The sequence below is a fragment of the Argopecten irradians genome, unplaced genomic scaffold (assembly GCF_041381155.1).
Source record: "Argopecten irradians isolate NY unplaced genomic scaffold, Ai_NY scaffold_0851, whole genome shotgun sequence".
Classification (NCBI taxonomy): Eukaryota; Metazoa; Mollusca; class Bivalvia; order Pectinida; family Pectinidae; genus Argopecten; species Argopecten irradians.
In genome coordinates this window covers 8,984-24,825 of record NW_027188318.1, presented here as the reverse complement: position 1 = coordinate 24,825, position 15,842 = coordinate 8,984, and the positions used below count along the sequence as shown (strand labels likewise).

The window sequence follows — 15,842 nt, the reverse complement described above, 5'->3', positions numbered from 1 at the left end:
CCATTTTGTTGACCGATTGGTCCCAAAATGCAATATGCACAACTAGGGCCCTAGGGGAACCTACATATGAAATTTGAGAAAGATCCCTTCAAAACTTTCTGAGAAATAGCGGTAACAAACTTTAACTATCAAAATCCAAGATGGCCGCCAGTCGGCCATCTTGTTGACCGATTGGTCCCAAAATGCAATATGCACAACTAGGGCCCTAGGAGAACCAACATATGAAATTTGAGAAAGATCCCTTCAAAACTTTCTGAGAAATAGCGGTAACAAACTTTAACTATCAAAATCCAAGATGGCCGCCAGTCGGCCATCTTGTTGACCGATTGGTCCCAAAATGCAATATGCACAACTAGGGCCCTAGGTGAACCTACATGTGAAATTTGAGACAGATCCCTTAAGTACTTTCTGAGAAATAGCGGTAACAAACTTTAACTATCAAAATCCAAGATGGCCGCCAGTCGGCCATCTTGTTGACCGATTGGTCCCAAAATGCAATATGCACAACTAGGGCCCTAGGGGAACCTACATGTGAAATTTGAGAAAGATCCCTTCAAAACTTTCTGAGAAATAGCGGTAACAAACTTTAACTATCAAAATCCAAGATGGCCGCCAGTCGGCCATCTTGTTGACCGATTGGTCCCAAAATGCAATATGCACAACTAGGGCCCTAGGGGAACCTACATGTGAAATTTGAGAAAGCTCCCTTCTGTACTTTCTGAGAAATAGCGGTAACAAGAATTGTTAACGGACGGACGGACGGACGGAAGGACGGACGGACGACGGACCACGGACGAAAGGCGATTTGAATAGCCCACCATCTGATGATGGTGGGCTAAAAAAAGAAGGAAAAATTTACACAGAAAAAGAAACCAATATCTAATGTTTTTATAAATGACATTAAGGGGATATAACTCTAACGGTATACAGTGCAACATATCTTCAAGCTGGGATAATTATCTATATGATGTCAAAATATCAAGGAAGTAAATCAGTTTTCAGAAATGGAATTATATCATTTGATTCGAATTATTCCCAGCAAAGAAATTGTTCTGTCTTATTTATTCTAGCATAGGCTCTCAAATCATAAACGTTTAAATGCTAAGTGAAATAAATTTCACAACTAACTATATATACAGCAGTATCATAACAAATCACGATACATTGTAATTATATATATTATATCAAAATGATATATCAAATATGTATTTAAATGATAATGAAGTAGTTACATCGACATGTGTACTCTACAAACATATGGCAGACATATATAACAGTATTTCAATATCAAATATAAATCATACTTACAACAATATTGTACGTCATGTATAATTAAATACTTGGGTATTGCTTCAGAAAATATGTACATGATACATAATAATACATCTTTTTAACACAACAACAAATATATATATATGTGACATAAATGCAATAGTTTGGAAGCATCTTTTGATACGTGTCTTATCAATAGTAGACTGAATAGTCTGAAAATCTCCTCCATAGCAAATAAATAATGTATTATATCAACTTTACAGATATCAAATGAAAATTAATAATTCAGAGGCATTATGTAATATGGAAATGTCAGATCTATGCAAAGAACAAAATAATTTAAATGCCATTATTGGATATTGTTTGATTTTTATGAAATCTCATTAAAATGCAGACACAGCCAATAGATATCATGTGTCGCCATCTGATAAGATTTTGAAATGACCTATTTAATTATATAATGCATCACTTTCAGACTTTACAAATCGAATGTTAGGTAGTCACATTATCTAGTTATTGGCATTTCTTTCTTCACTTTATTTAGAATTGTTTTCTTCGCTTCATTAAGTATTGTGTAATAAAAAGGCCCTGCAGTAAACATTTTCCATTAGAAGGTTAAAGGTTAAAGTTCTAAGGTTACAAAGGTCATCAGAACATGACATCTTGTAGATTGTTGTCATATCCACTATGTATATTTTGAAATTTTAGGGGTAATACTATAAGACAGTTTACTTTACTTGATATAGCAAAACATCCTCATCTTTATAGACAGCAATCATTTAAGATACATATCTACTTTATATTAGATATGTTTTGGTTAATTAATTTAAAGCTTGCTTGTGTAATACATTTCACCATCCTATATGTATTTCATAAACTATAATATCTCCATCAATCAATTCCATTTCAGGCATATTTGCTATTACCTGTATTATGACCACTTATTGACTTTTGATTTAGAAAATCTATGTTTAAATTTGATTTTTTCTGCATTGTATTTCATTCAATTCAAAAGCACGGAGAGATTCAGAGATCTCATGATACATATCAAAACAATCCAATGACAATTCACAATTAAGCTTAATAACAGAAACATTTCTCAATTAACTTGTTATTAAAAAATTTGAGACATAAACAGTTTGCAGAATACATGAGTTTTACAGATAAATAAGGAAATGATTGCAAACTTACAAAAAAGATATGTATACATAAGACAACGTACTAGAAGGTTTTCACTATACTGAACACATATATATACCGATACAATATTACACTACGCTACCTATCCTACGTTTTGGAAAGGACAGGTTGATGACGACGGTGACGACCCAAAGTCTTGTGGTTCTGGTTTAATGAACACAGGATTTTGCATATGATCAAAACCCTGCTGTAATTGTGCCGACTGACCTTGACCTTGACCTTGCATGCCAGGCCAACTGTGCATGGCGTTGGACATGGACACTCCTGTAGACTGGTAAGATCCTGGCACAGTCAGGTCGACATGCTGAGGTAGACTTTGTGATGGACCCTGGGATGAGAACATGTTTGTTTGGCCTTGACCTTGACTTGGTGGTAAAAACTGACCCTGACCTTGAGGGGCATTACAGTTCATTGGTGGAATGTAAGAACCCTGACTAGAAGGATATTGTGATGGGTGAGGTCCCTGTGACCCCTGTCCCCCAAACATTGATGCTCCCCCCACATGGGAGGAGGGATATGTTGTTGCTGGTAATGGCATCATTCCTTGCAGTCCATGAGGATTGGAGTTACCTCCCCCTGAAAATGCCATACTTGAAATTGGATATGAGGGACAGGGAAAACTGATAGCAGGCATTTGTTGATGAAACATGTTAGAACTTCCACCATAATCCTGCGAGTTATATGGAGTTTCTTGCTTGATACCCATAAAGTTCCCGGGATGATTCATACCGGGCGGACCTACAGCCCCATTCATTGGTTGGTTGTTAGTGAAGGGAGCAGGCACATTACCGTTACCAAGGTTAATCTTTGCCTTGTTGTCCTCATCTCCATAGCCTTCTGCCTTCAGTCGATCTTCTTTCTTTATGACCTTGAGCTCAAGGTCTGGGAAGCACACCTCTGAATCATCCAATTCTTTTAGATCTCCACGAAGATGGTCCCTCAGCTTTTTTAGAGCTGCGTAAAATGGTACTTTATCTACAGCTCTGGGAAGCTGTGAACAACGGGCACTTGACGAAGGCATCACATACACAACCTGAAAGCAATAGACTATTCTAGAATATGTTTTAGACACTCATGTACAGATATGCCCTATTTCTCATTCTATAATTTATAAAAGTAGTCCATAATTTTTGTTTGATCATAGAAACTTGAAAGATCAAAAACAAAATGAAAACGGTCATACATCTTTTTATAAAACATTTTTAATAATCTGGCATTCTTGGTACATATACAAAATCTGGAAATTTGTTAATATAGGTGGGAGTTGTTGTTTGATTTTTTATATGATTAAATACCATATTTGTGGTGAAATATAGTTTTCAATCAAATACATGTAGAGTAAATTGTCCATAGTACCATAACCTTACCAAGTGATTTCTCTAAATATAGTAACTTACCGTATCTGTGCCCTCCAATGGTTCTGGTTGTTTTCCTATAGCAAAATTCTTGTGTCCCAAAAATACTTCATAAATACCTGAAACAAAACTTTTAGTTTAAACTCAAGTCTGGAATAATTCTGGTTAGTGTATCCGTAGCTTGAGAATACTCAGATTAGATATCTTATCAACAACTTAATACTACAGGTATTTTGATATTGTATCACCTGGATATCATCTTGTTCAAACTAAACTTTAGGATCACCACATCAAATCAAGCTATTTCACTGATATGTATCAACATATTCAAATTCAATTTCCAGAATTATAAAATTTTCTTACTAATGAAATGGCTTACCAAGTAATAATCGATACCAGCGGAAATAAGCAGAAACTGTAAACTATCTTATTTTCACATGTAAATAATGTTTTCTTATTTCATTGGTTACAAATTAATAATCATGAAAATCAATTACTGTGGAAATATACGCAAGTACCTTAAAGGCAATGTGTTTAAATCTTGAAATCACCGTGGGGAATTTAAAGTAATTATTAGTCACATGAAAGTGTCCTCTCAATGTCATCAATTTTACATACAGTTAATCAAGATATAGAGTTAATTTTAAGACAATAAACTTACCCTTTCCGTTAAAGACAGCTATTTTTGGCTTGTATTTGTTAAGTTTCTCAGACAAACATTTGGCACCTTCTTTGATTTCTTTTCTGTTCAGAACCAAATCATAATACATAACATTAGTCATGTTTACTGCAGATTGAAATTAGCTGATCAAATCATATTTATGGAAATAGGCTAAAGAAACATAAGTTCACCGGCCCTTAAGACCAGGTGAGCTGAAAACAAGGGGCCCAAGGGGCCTTAACCATTGAGACAAAATGAATAGGATTTTTTTCTTCTTTTCATAATGATGACTTTACAAATCTAAATTTTAAAATGTGCTTTCAAGATGCTGGTCCGTTTAATCTAAAGATGCTCCACCGCCAATAGAGCATAAATGATACTCATCATTGGGATAATAATTGGTATTTAATCGTGTACATTTATGTCTGATTAACACAAAAAATAACATAAAAATTAGTAATGTATTTTGCTTTCGGTGCATGCGCAAACAGTACTTCGTTCAATAGAGGACAGGATGCCACGGAATTTTTTTGGAATGCAATTAATTATTTTTAACATCTTTATCTTAAAGTAAAATAAGAAGGTCAAACTTTTCAATGGTTGTAATGGTGTAAAGTAAGTAATTTTTGTAACTGAAGAAAATACTTAATAGTCTGTTCCTGTTTTTGATAGTGAAAAAAAAATCATTTGTCAGCGATGGAGCTTCTTTTAAGTTTGATCAGAAACGGTTTTTCAGCTGCACATTACGAACCTGGTTAGATCAGCACTCCCTCTTGTTGTCCTGGCAACTATATTAGTAAACCCGATTCCATAATTTAACAGTTTGTTGTCATCATAAGCAGTGAGGGGCTCTGGGATGAGGCCTGATAGGTACATACATTTCCCTGGAAAATACAGCAGTCAACAATAACATCTACATGTGCAATAGATTTTTAATACTGTTAATATTTATAACAACTTCATGGTGATAACGTGGTACATTTTAGATTATTCATTCCTTTTCAAAGTTACTACAAGTTGTTTGTAATATTTTTATCAAAACCATAGTTGCAATAAATTAAAAGTTATTTGATTTGTTGGTCCACTGTGATTTGTTATAACTTCTTTTACTGCACGTTAACTCATTCACCTCTGAAATTTCATAATGGACTGGTCTAGTCCTTGATTTAGAAGACTCCAATTGTATTTTCAGGGGTGAATATGTTCAGTTGATTTTCAATATGTGATATGATATAAGGTGTTTCTAGTATTTTACATACAGCTGTATATCATATTAAATCTATACACAATAAACAGTTGAAACATCTACAGATGGCAAAACAACAAACAAAATAAAACAAATACTGTAATACATTTATGAAGATAGAGCTTAATCTTGTTTTAACACATTCACCCCTAAAGACACATTTGGACTCTTTCAAATCAAAGACAGGAACAGTTCAATATCAATTTTCAGGGGTGAAGGAGTTACATAAGAATTCAAACATAGACTTACAGAAATGATTCCCTGGTCCTGCGTAGTGATGCCCTATATAAGCTGCCATCAATCCTGGATTTATTCCAACCTAAAATTTGGTGAAGAAATGCAATGTTATGAATGAAGGAAATTCAGGATGTGTTATATTTATTGATCTGATCATCAAGGGATCAGATCAAAGGGAGGGAATCTCATGAATAATGAAAGGAAACCCTCCACCCATCATTTGAATAAAGGAAGAAATCACGTCCCCAAAATAATGTAAAGGGAAGTAACTCAGTTAATTTTTTTCCTCTTTTTACTTTCCAAAATTGATATGTGCGTTAAATGCTATACTAAATCAATCACTGCTAAAATAATGCAAATATTTTTAAGTGCATTTCAAAATTGACAATTTTTCCTGTTTGCTCAGTTTCATTATTCTATTATAACTTTACCTGTTGTCCCCATTTGAAATAAGTTGTATTTTAGCTTCCATGGGCTATCTAAGGTGAAGCCAATAACTACTAGAAATTTTAGTTCAATAGTACAACACAAAATTTTATTTATAACCAATTAAATTCATTGTTTGATAAGTTTTATTATTCTGTATCATGCTTTACACAGGGCGCTTAAAACATAGAAAAAATGAAGGGGAGTTTAATAGCTATATACCGTATATATATATATATATAGGACCACATTTGGAATAACATTTCACAAAAGTATTGCATAGAGAAAGTCATTAATCAATTTCTGAAGAAATTAAATAGAGAATCCACAGCTTTCATAGATTCTGTTTGCATTTAATTTGAAGAATGTAAAATTGTCGTCTCAAAAAGGGGGAGGGCCACTTATTAGATTTTATTAGTTTAACATCCAATTAACAGCCAAGGTCATTTAGGGAAGTGCCAGGTGTGTTGTCTGAGGAGAGCTGGAGTACCCGGAGAAAATCCACATACCAGCAGCAGTGCCTGGCAACTGTCCCACATGGGATTCAAACTCGCGACCTAGAGGTGGAGGGCTTATTAGGTCAAATATGGTAACTTAATTATAATCTTCATAGTGAATTATTATCTTACAATAACTATGTCCAGATCCTCGGCCAGGTGGTCTGGTAGTAGTCGTTTCATCACTTCCTCTTCTGGCATGCCCTTGAAGCGGTCATGTTTCTTCTTTTTGACAGGCATATGATCCGTAATCTTCTCCTGTTTGACTTTCTCCGTTTTCCTTTTCTTGGCTTTGGTAGATTTACCCTTCCCTGTAGTACTGGTAACGCTAAACACAAACATGGGTTGACAATTTTTTATATTATTTTATCTTCTGAGACTGATTTTCACTACAAGTTCAATTGAACATTGCTGCCTGTATGCAATTAGTGCATCAACATAAATTTCATCAAGCTTACTAAATTGTTCCATTTTTTGGTACATTGAATGTTGTTTAATAAAGTTCCTCTTGAAGAAAATCTCGTTATCTATTTTAATCACTATTTATAAGTATTTAATCAACAAAATATCAAGCAAGAAGAGAGACAAGATTCACAATCATTCAAAGGGAGATAACTCATATATTTTTTTAATTAAATCACTTGTTAACTTCTCTGTATAATACTTTTTCATTCTTCAAAAACATATACCGGTATAGTTATGATGGTACAAGAGTTCTTAACAGAGTTTTATGTCAAACCGGATATGGTAATGTAAATGCAATTATTTCAGGGCAGAAGTCGGCGGTGAATCCGAGTAAAAATTCTAAAATAACAACAATGATAACATTCATTTATATTAAGCAAAACAAAATACCGCATGATAGCATTTTAATGCAATTCTGCCTACCTTTCAAATTGATACACATCGTGTGGTTCAGGTTTAATATCTAACTGTGGTTCTGTCTTGATATTGAAGCTATTGGCCAATCCCATAGCTGGGTGCTGTAACCCTGCATGGCTCATGGACCCCATAGGACTGAAATAATAAATGTCGCTCATTAACCAGTCTAACAAATTATTCATTATTATACAGATGTTTATATAGTTTCATTTTATGGTACAGACTGTGGCACTCACAGCTGTATAAGTGTGACTGTCAGACAAGGAATAACATCATACAAATATACATTGCAGCATTGCAAAATTTAACACATTCATCCATCAAATATGGACTGTTCCTGTCCTTGAACTAGAAGAGCCCAAATGTGTCTTCAGGGGTGAATGAGTTAGGAGGAAAATTGAACTTAAGCAATTCTTTCCTATGGATTATTTCAAGCTAGCAAATTTGAATATTGATGGAACTGATGGCGATTAATACTTTTTTTATGGTCCCTAAGTTTTTTTTTTTGTTTTTTTTTTCTGTTTGATTTTTGAAATATTAGTAATAGTGATCAGCAGAAATCCAGAAAGCAAATCATCAAAGTATATATTTATATTCAATTACAATAAAGACGGTGCCATATATAATGTTCTATATAAATTATGCTGTCATGATCAGTTTCCAATTATAATCAGTTAGTTATTTCAAATAAACATTTTACACATTGACATTATCTAGGTGAACACGTACAAGAGAAGACAAATATGATCTATAGATATTAATCTCTTAAATCACCAAAATAAAGTCACTAATATTAATTAGCAATCATACTAAATATAATAATGTTGTAATCTTCATATCACTGCATCGGCTTATATCTTTTTTATAATTCATTTTTTTCTTCATTTTCATGTGCAATATACTACATAATAACAAAATACTTTCATTCTTATTCACATTTAATATCACTATCACACTCATTCTCAAACATCTTACATCATCATCATCACAACCAACATTGGTCCATGATTTTCATCATCATCAGCAGCAGCAGCATCACAACCATAATCTATATCATCATCATATCAATATCATCTTCATCATCAATATCATCATCACCACCATCATCTTTATCATCATCAACATCATTATTATCATCATCATCTTCATCTTCACCATCTATCATCACATCATACTGTCATTTATCACCCTTCATACTCTCATCTTATATTAATCATTCAAGAACAATCACACTATTAAATATTCCGTCCACACATAAGAAGCATAGATATATTATACAAATATTTCATGGCCTACTGTGCTCTAGTTCATAATATTTAACCCGAGGTGGTGGTAATCAACAAATGTTATATTGCACGAGGCCAAAGGCCGAGTGCAATATAATATTTGTTGATTACCATCACCGAGGGGTAAATATTATGAACTAGAGCACAGTAACCCATGAAATATTTGTTTTATTACATAATCACAAGTTTTTCAGTTGAATATTATTATAAAATGAATACGACAATCACTTAACAAAATCATCAGCACCGTACCGTACGGAAAAGCTTCAAATCCTATTGAAGATTGACGTATAAACCACGTACGTCACGTTGTAACTCCGGTTTGGATGTCTTATTGTCTTCTTTAACAATATTAGACCTGCATGCAGCCTTTTGATCTAATACATTCGCCGTGTCCGTCCTCTACTCGATAAACGTCTACATGACGTGCTTGTTCGAGATCTATAAAGCTAGCGCGAAATTGAACGTGAACCTTTGTGACGTCATAATAACGTAACTCACTGTTACACGCGATTCCTCTGAGGTTTTCTACAAAACTAGACAACAACAGCGAGGTGTTCTAAAGCCGTGCAATATAACATCTCGAACCGTGCATATAACGTTTCCATGGAGCGTGCAATATAACTTCGAACCGTGCAATATAACAAGGTTTTATTGAACGGTCGGTGTAATAGTTGAAATATTATATTTCTTCATTATAGATTGGTGTAAACAAATTATGTAATAAAATCATATATTCTTTCTCTCATAAGCTTTAATTATATCTATTTAATGTTCGAACATTATTATATTATATTACATTATGTAGTCATATTAGTAATTACAATGTATACTTACAAATAAGATGGATTTTGCTCCATCCTTAAATTTCTTTTCAAACTAATCTGTTTTCCAAGCTAAAACGAAAATATGTATATACCATTAAAATTGTTGTATCACAAAGTGTAAAAGCTTTAAAAGTCTTCCAGTGAGTATCTACATGTAAGGAAGAAAATTTAGTCTGCTATAATAGTACAGCTTGACAAACAAATACACATATGCAATAGATTAAATAGTTTACTTTAGCTGTGATAGCTTAGCTCTAGATGATTGGACATGAATATGGTAGTCTCTTACTGTTAGAGTCTGTTACTGTTAGACGTATGAGTATTTGTTCTAATCCTACTGTAGAATAGACATGTACATAACATTTGTGATGAACGATCTCTAAGGAATATTCTTAATACTTATTATAGGGCATATATATGTATGAAATTAATGAGATTGAGATTAAATTCAAAGATCTATTACATAATCATTCAGTGTTGAAGTGGCATCACTTTTCCATTGGATTTATTTTTCAGCATGACTCTGAATGTGTCATAGTTGATCGTCAGACTGTAAGTCCACATACCCCCCAACCATTTGTAAACATATTGATTACGTCACTGAACATAACGACCCTATGCCGGACAAGGCAGCCTTAGGCAGTTAGCTAGTTCGGCCCATGAACTGCACACGGGACATATCATCGGTTATATTATCACACCACGGCAGATACGTATACGAATATGTGTAAAGTGTTGTTTAAATAAGAATAGAAACATTTTCAATAAAACTTTACTGTAGAACTAAAGGACGATAATGTGCGTCCAAACCTTGTCCTGAAGCCAGCCTTCTAACCCCTCCATTTTGAGCAATGGACTTGATATGATTCACAATGCCACATGTTGGAAGCCATGATAAATTATTCATTAATCATTCCAAATAAACGCAATCGCAATCAAATTTATCGTACCTTATTTGTCTAATCGTAATACATGCGATAATTCCAATAACTCACTGGTCGAGAATATACCACTGCAAAAAAATTTCAACGTAAACAGAACCATATTACCTGCAGGTGCTTGATGCTTTGTTGTCTGTGGAACCTTTCATTTCATTGGTCAGCTGAGTTCAAAGGTTGTCATATTAGCCAATCGCTGAACGGATATGATCTAAAAATATAATCGAGGGAGAAGTCATTATTTCGGAAATCGGTATCGATCGAATTTTTTATAGTACAAATAATTTGATTGGTCTATATTTTTACTTAGGCCAATAGAATAGTGTTTCTCATAAGCACATTCCATGTCAGAAGCATGAGATTCAAGGTTGTCACAAAAATATTAAACGCAATTCCAGGAGAGCGAACTTTTGGGATTTACCGAGTTCTACCTTTTATGTTCGTTGCAGGCGCAGTTTTAGAATATGTAATGATCCATTGGACTGCGGGCTCGACAAATTTTTGTAAGCATTAATCCAGATCCGGCGATGTACCGATAGATAAATGTTAGCAGCTGCAGATCTACTGCTTATACAACTTAATTTACTAAGTTACAGTTGTGATCGGTGATTGATGACAATATTTAAACGAGCATTATTATAATAATTGATATTTGTCCTCTTCTGGGTTGTGAGTTTGAATTAATTCCGTGTGGTCATTTGCCAGGTAATGACCGGTGATCGCTGGTTTTTCTCTGGTTATTCCGACTTTCACTCACCAACAAACCTGCACGTCAGAATTCCAGATACCAGAAATTAATAACTATTATCTGTGAAACTGGGAATAGAATTTCCCATAATGAAAATTGTGAATAAAAAAGTTACGTGGTTTTGCCTAAAAACAGGTTTTATTGATATTTTAATACTGAAAAATATTATTAACTGTTCATGAATAAGTTAATGATGTTTATAACTTTTATTCTAATTAGGCCTTGTATAGTTGTCAGATTATACTTTTTCATGGTTTTGCAATTTGCAGTTGTTCACATAAAAAAAATATGGAGAAGAACATGAATTTCTAATGACCTATCTCAACAATTGCAGAATTTATTCATATCACATCCGCATGATTAATACTCCAGTGGTGACTATCAACGTCATAATATTTGCCCCTGGAATATTTTATTCCAAAACTGAAGGCAGTTCAGGTGACAAAAAACTGACCAATCACAGGCTTGCAGGGACTTTCATTGAATTCGAAGATTACAGTGACGTCCATCTTTAAAGCCACACAGTCGGCCATAGTGTACCCTTATTCAAGTCTTTTCATGTACATCAAAGGACCAGACAATATTCTCATCAGTAGTCGCAAACATATCAGAACCTTCATTTTAATTGTTATAAAATTTTCAAGGGGTGGATATTAAAACAGTGATGGCAATCCTTGGAGTATCAAGGTACATATCAATGTACAATCATTGATGAATTGATAACCATTAAATAGAAAAGTGAATTATTATTATTATTGAAGGTTGTTTTTATTGTTTTGTAGATAAAACATACAGAAAAACTCAAGCCAAAAAACAAGCCATCTCTGAATTAATCAGAGACCGAGAGATTACACTGGACTTCCTCATGGACAGACGGAAACCAGAATGAGATGATCTGTTGAGCAGTAGTCTTTTTTTTCTTCTCTCTTTTTTTTTGAGAATTCAAAAGGAGATAGGAACAAGGATGCCTGCTGGCGTTTCTATGTCCCAGTATTTAAAAGCACTGGCCGCATTTGTAACAACTCCAATGGCTGGTTCAGTAATGGTGTTCCATTATTACAAGCCGAAAGTATTTGAAGTAAGTAAAATTTTGAATCATCATCCATATGCGTGTCTTATAAATCTTATAATTATATAAGTCACATTGATTTATAAGGCAAACAAAAAAATATGTCTGTTGAGGGTTAACCGACTGGCCCTAATTTTTTACCCCGACCCTAATTTTTTTTTCAATTTTGCAAAAAAAACCATTAAAGTCAGGATTTTGATCTCAGACTCTGGTTCAGCTAGGCCATTACATTAGAGTGAAAGACTTTAAAAAAAAAAAAGTCCTGACCTACTGACCCTATTATTTTGCCCATGTAACCCTAAACAGACATTTTTTTTGGCCCTGTATATTTATCACATTTCACTATGTTTGAAATTGTTTCAATTTGAAATCAAACTTATTTGTTAAAAAAAACACCAGTATTATAAAAAAAAAAATTATATCCTGGTTCATATCTGGACATTGTAAAAATACTGAGGTACATGTAGGAATGTTAATGCTATATTTGTTCTGTTATCTGTATTTTTTTTTAAATATTTTATTTACCAGACAATTTTTCAACAAAAACTACATTTGCCACATATACATACATATACATGGAAATTACTCGAATTTCCTTCCATTCTGGCATTTTCCTCTCTCATACACTAGAAATTACAAATATTATCATTAATGAGAAGGGGGCACGGGAAAGAAACGAAAAAGAAAGAAGAATGAGAAAAGGGGGAAGGAGGTAAATGGGGATTGTACTGTTACCTAATAACTTAAATAGGTTACTTTTGTAACTGAAGAAAAGTAAAATTTGTCCGCTCCTGTTTTTGAGAGAAAAAATACCATTGTTAGTGGTGGAGCATTTTGAAACATTGTGTTTAAAATAGTGTTCTTTTTCAGGGATTTGAGGAACAAGTCGAAGAAGAAAAAGACAAGATAAGAAAAGAGTTTGAGAAATATTGTGAAAGGAAATTAGCTGAACAGAAACATGAAGAGAAAGTTAGCTGAAAGGATCCAGGAGTGCATTGTATACCTATTTCGTGATTTTCAATGAACAGGTTTAAAAGTTTAAACCAGAGAGAATTGTGTATGGATGGCAGTAAATGTTTGTGTCGCGCATTGTTATTTACATTTCACTTTGATTAAAATATTTTCCATGAATTAAAAAAATATATGTAGTTATATTTTATACAGGAGTTGTTCCCCCTGACACACTGCTTAGGCCTTCTGCGATCTAAACTGTATGGACCCAACAGAGTGCCCATAGACCATTTTTTTTACGCTTTAGGTGTCTAGGAAAAAAATGGTAAAAATCATACTCTAGTTACATGTCATTATACGTAAAGGGTGGAAAGTTCCCCGACACAAAACTTCTACCCATCTATCTTTATAAATATAGGCCTAGCGAAAAAAATATTATACAATGGTCAAAATTACCCATATGTGATCGTAGTTACCCAGATATGGTGGTCGAAGATAACCTAGCAGTGGTCGATGTTCCACCTGATAGGCGAACATGTTTATATCGTTAAATTGACGTCTATTTTTGAGACGCTCAACTCAGTAAGTAGTTGTGCATGTACAGGGAAGGGAGGTTACTCTTACATGATCGACAACAAGATCAGGAACGATAATCAGAATTGCAGGCTGAGCGGTGGAACCAAAGGTGGTCGAAATTAGACCATCTTACCCTAATGAGCATCGCATCACGCTGATTGGATTTTTTACAGTGGGTAAAACAATGGCGGCCGCAAACTGAAGCTGTCAATGTGTTGGATTGAATTTTCGTGTACGTGTTACCCAAGGAAATCAGTCGTCGCCCAACGTCACGGTCAGTGCACAAACACAAAAGCGCCTGCGCTGTCTTTGCCCAAAACTCAGTGTGACTTATCCTTCTCATATACGTCCTTGGTGTTACCTTAGAAGTGCTTCGCACTTCGTGCCCTTCGGGCACGAAGGGCTGCGCCCTTATTAATTATTTAAACAATAATTGGTGTTCAATCGTGTATATGTATGTCAAATAAACACAGAAAATGATTATTTTTTATTTTGTCTTTGGTGCATGTGCAATAAGTAATATTCATTCCATATAGGATATAGTGCCACAGAATTTTTTCGGAATGCAATTAATTATTTTTCATATTTTAAACTTGAAATAATTTTAGAAGCTCAAGCTTTTTAATGGTGGTAATGGTGTAAAGTACGTAATTTTTGTTTCTGAAGAAAAATACTAAATCGTCTGCTCCTGTTTTTGGTAGTGAAAAAATACCATTTGTCGGCGATGGGACATCTTTAAAGGGACAATTCACTCAGTATAATTCTTTTACATAAGCAAGAAGCAAAATATGGCATAAATGTATTGTTCTACATTTCTTATGAAACACATAACATAAAATATTGACAAATTCCACGTCATTGTTTAGTATTTTAATTAATATCGTTGAAATATCAAATCGTTGATCAATACGATTAAGCAGGTACAACATGGACGCTGTACCTATACCTGAGCCAAAGTCACGCATGTTAAACAAATAAACTACATAACCACTGAAAAGGTGATAAAATGATTTTTAGGCAAGACAATTCACCTAATAAGGTAAACACACTACTCTCAGAGCGATTTGGGCAGTTCTAGACAAAAGCTGCAGTACTATACGAGCAAGGGACAGGGTTCGGCATACAAGAATTTCGACCACAATGTGTAATGGCGGACAGCGAGCGAGTTTAAACATCTACACACATGTCACAACCATGGGCTTTTCAGGCATATTACAGTAAAACCGACTGATCTTATTTCCATTAGAACTGGATTTTACCCGATATATATACAAATTTTAATGTTCTCTTAGACCGAATTGTCCCTTTAAACAAATAAACTACATAACCACTGAAAAGGTGATAAAATGATTTTTAGGCAAGACAATTCACCTAATAAGGTAAACACACTACTCTCAGAGCGATTTGGGCAGTTCTAGACAAAAGCTGCAGTACTATACGAGCAAGGGACAGGGTTCGGCATACAAGAATTTCGACCACAATGTGTAATGGCGGACAGCGAGCGAGTTTAAACATCTACACACATGTCACAACCATGGGCTTTTCAGGCATATTACAGTAAAACCGACTGATCTAATTTCCATTAGAACTGGATTTTACCCGATATATATACAAATTTTAATGTTCTCTTAGACCGAATTGTCCCTTTAAAGTATTATTATTATTGTCAAA

At 34.1% G+C, this 15,842-nt stretch overlaps 1 protein-coding gene and 1 long non-coding RNA gene across 3 annotated transcripts; one reads left to right on the top strand and one right to left on the bottom strand.

Moving 5' to 3' along the window:
- Positions 1 to 873: 873 nt before the first annotated feature.
- Positions 874 to 10,987, bottom strand: LOC138313701 (uncharacterized). Of its 2 annotated transcripts, none has more exons than XM_069254040.1 (9): positions 10,939 to 10,987; positions 9,900 to 9,958; positions 7,783 to 7,911; positions 7,027 to 7,222; positions 5,984 to 6,053; positions 5,240 to 5,372; positions 4,489 to 4,571; positions 3,870 to 3,946; positions 874 to 3,505 (listed from the first exon to the last, which is right to left on the bottom strand). In XM_069254040.1, the coding sequence occupies exons 2-9, from the start codon at positions 9,920 to 9,922 to the stop codon at positions 2,555 to 2,557; spliced, it is 1,662 nt and encodes a 553-aa protein (XP_069110141.1). In that variant the 5' UTR covers positions 9,923 to 9,958; positions 10,939 to 10,987; the 3' UTR covers positions 874 to 2,554. The 2 variants fall into 2 exon arrangements, with proteins under 2 accessions (XP_069110141.1, XP_069110140.1); XM_069254039.1 differs by having other exon boundaries at positions 10,840 to 10,945.
- Positions 10,988 to 12,461: 1,474 nt separating this feature from the next.
- LOC138313702 (uncharacterized) lies at positions 12,462 to 13,784 on the top strand. The gene is made up of 2 exons (XR_011207245.1): positions 12,462 to 12,653; positions 13,515 to 13,784. It is a non-coding gene; the product is annotated as an uncharacterized lncRNA (long non-coding RNA).
- The last annotated feature ends 2,058 nt before the right edge of the window (positions 13,785 to 15,842 follow it).

Excerpts from the sequence above, each read along its gene's own strand:
- LOC138313701 (XM_069254040.1), bottom strand. The coding sequence starts at position 9,922 with ATGGAGCAAAATCCATCTTATTT. Across the intron at positions 7,912-9,899 it reads GAGCAAAATCCATCTTATTT|TCCTATGGGGTCCATGAGCC; the intron begins GTAAGTATACAT and ends TTATTATTTCAG. Across the intron at positions 4,572-5,239 it reads GGGAGTGCTGATCTAACCAG|AAAAGAAATCAAAGAAGGTG; the intron begins GTTCGTAATGTG and ends GGTTCTGAACAG.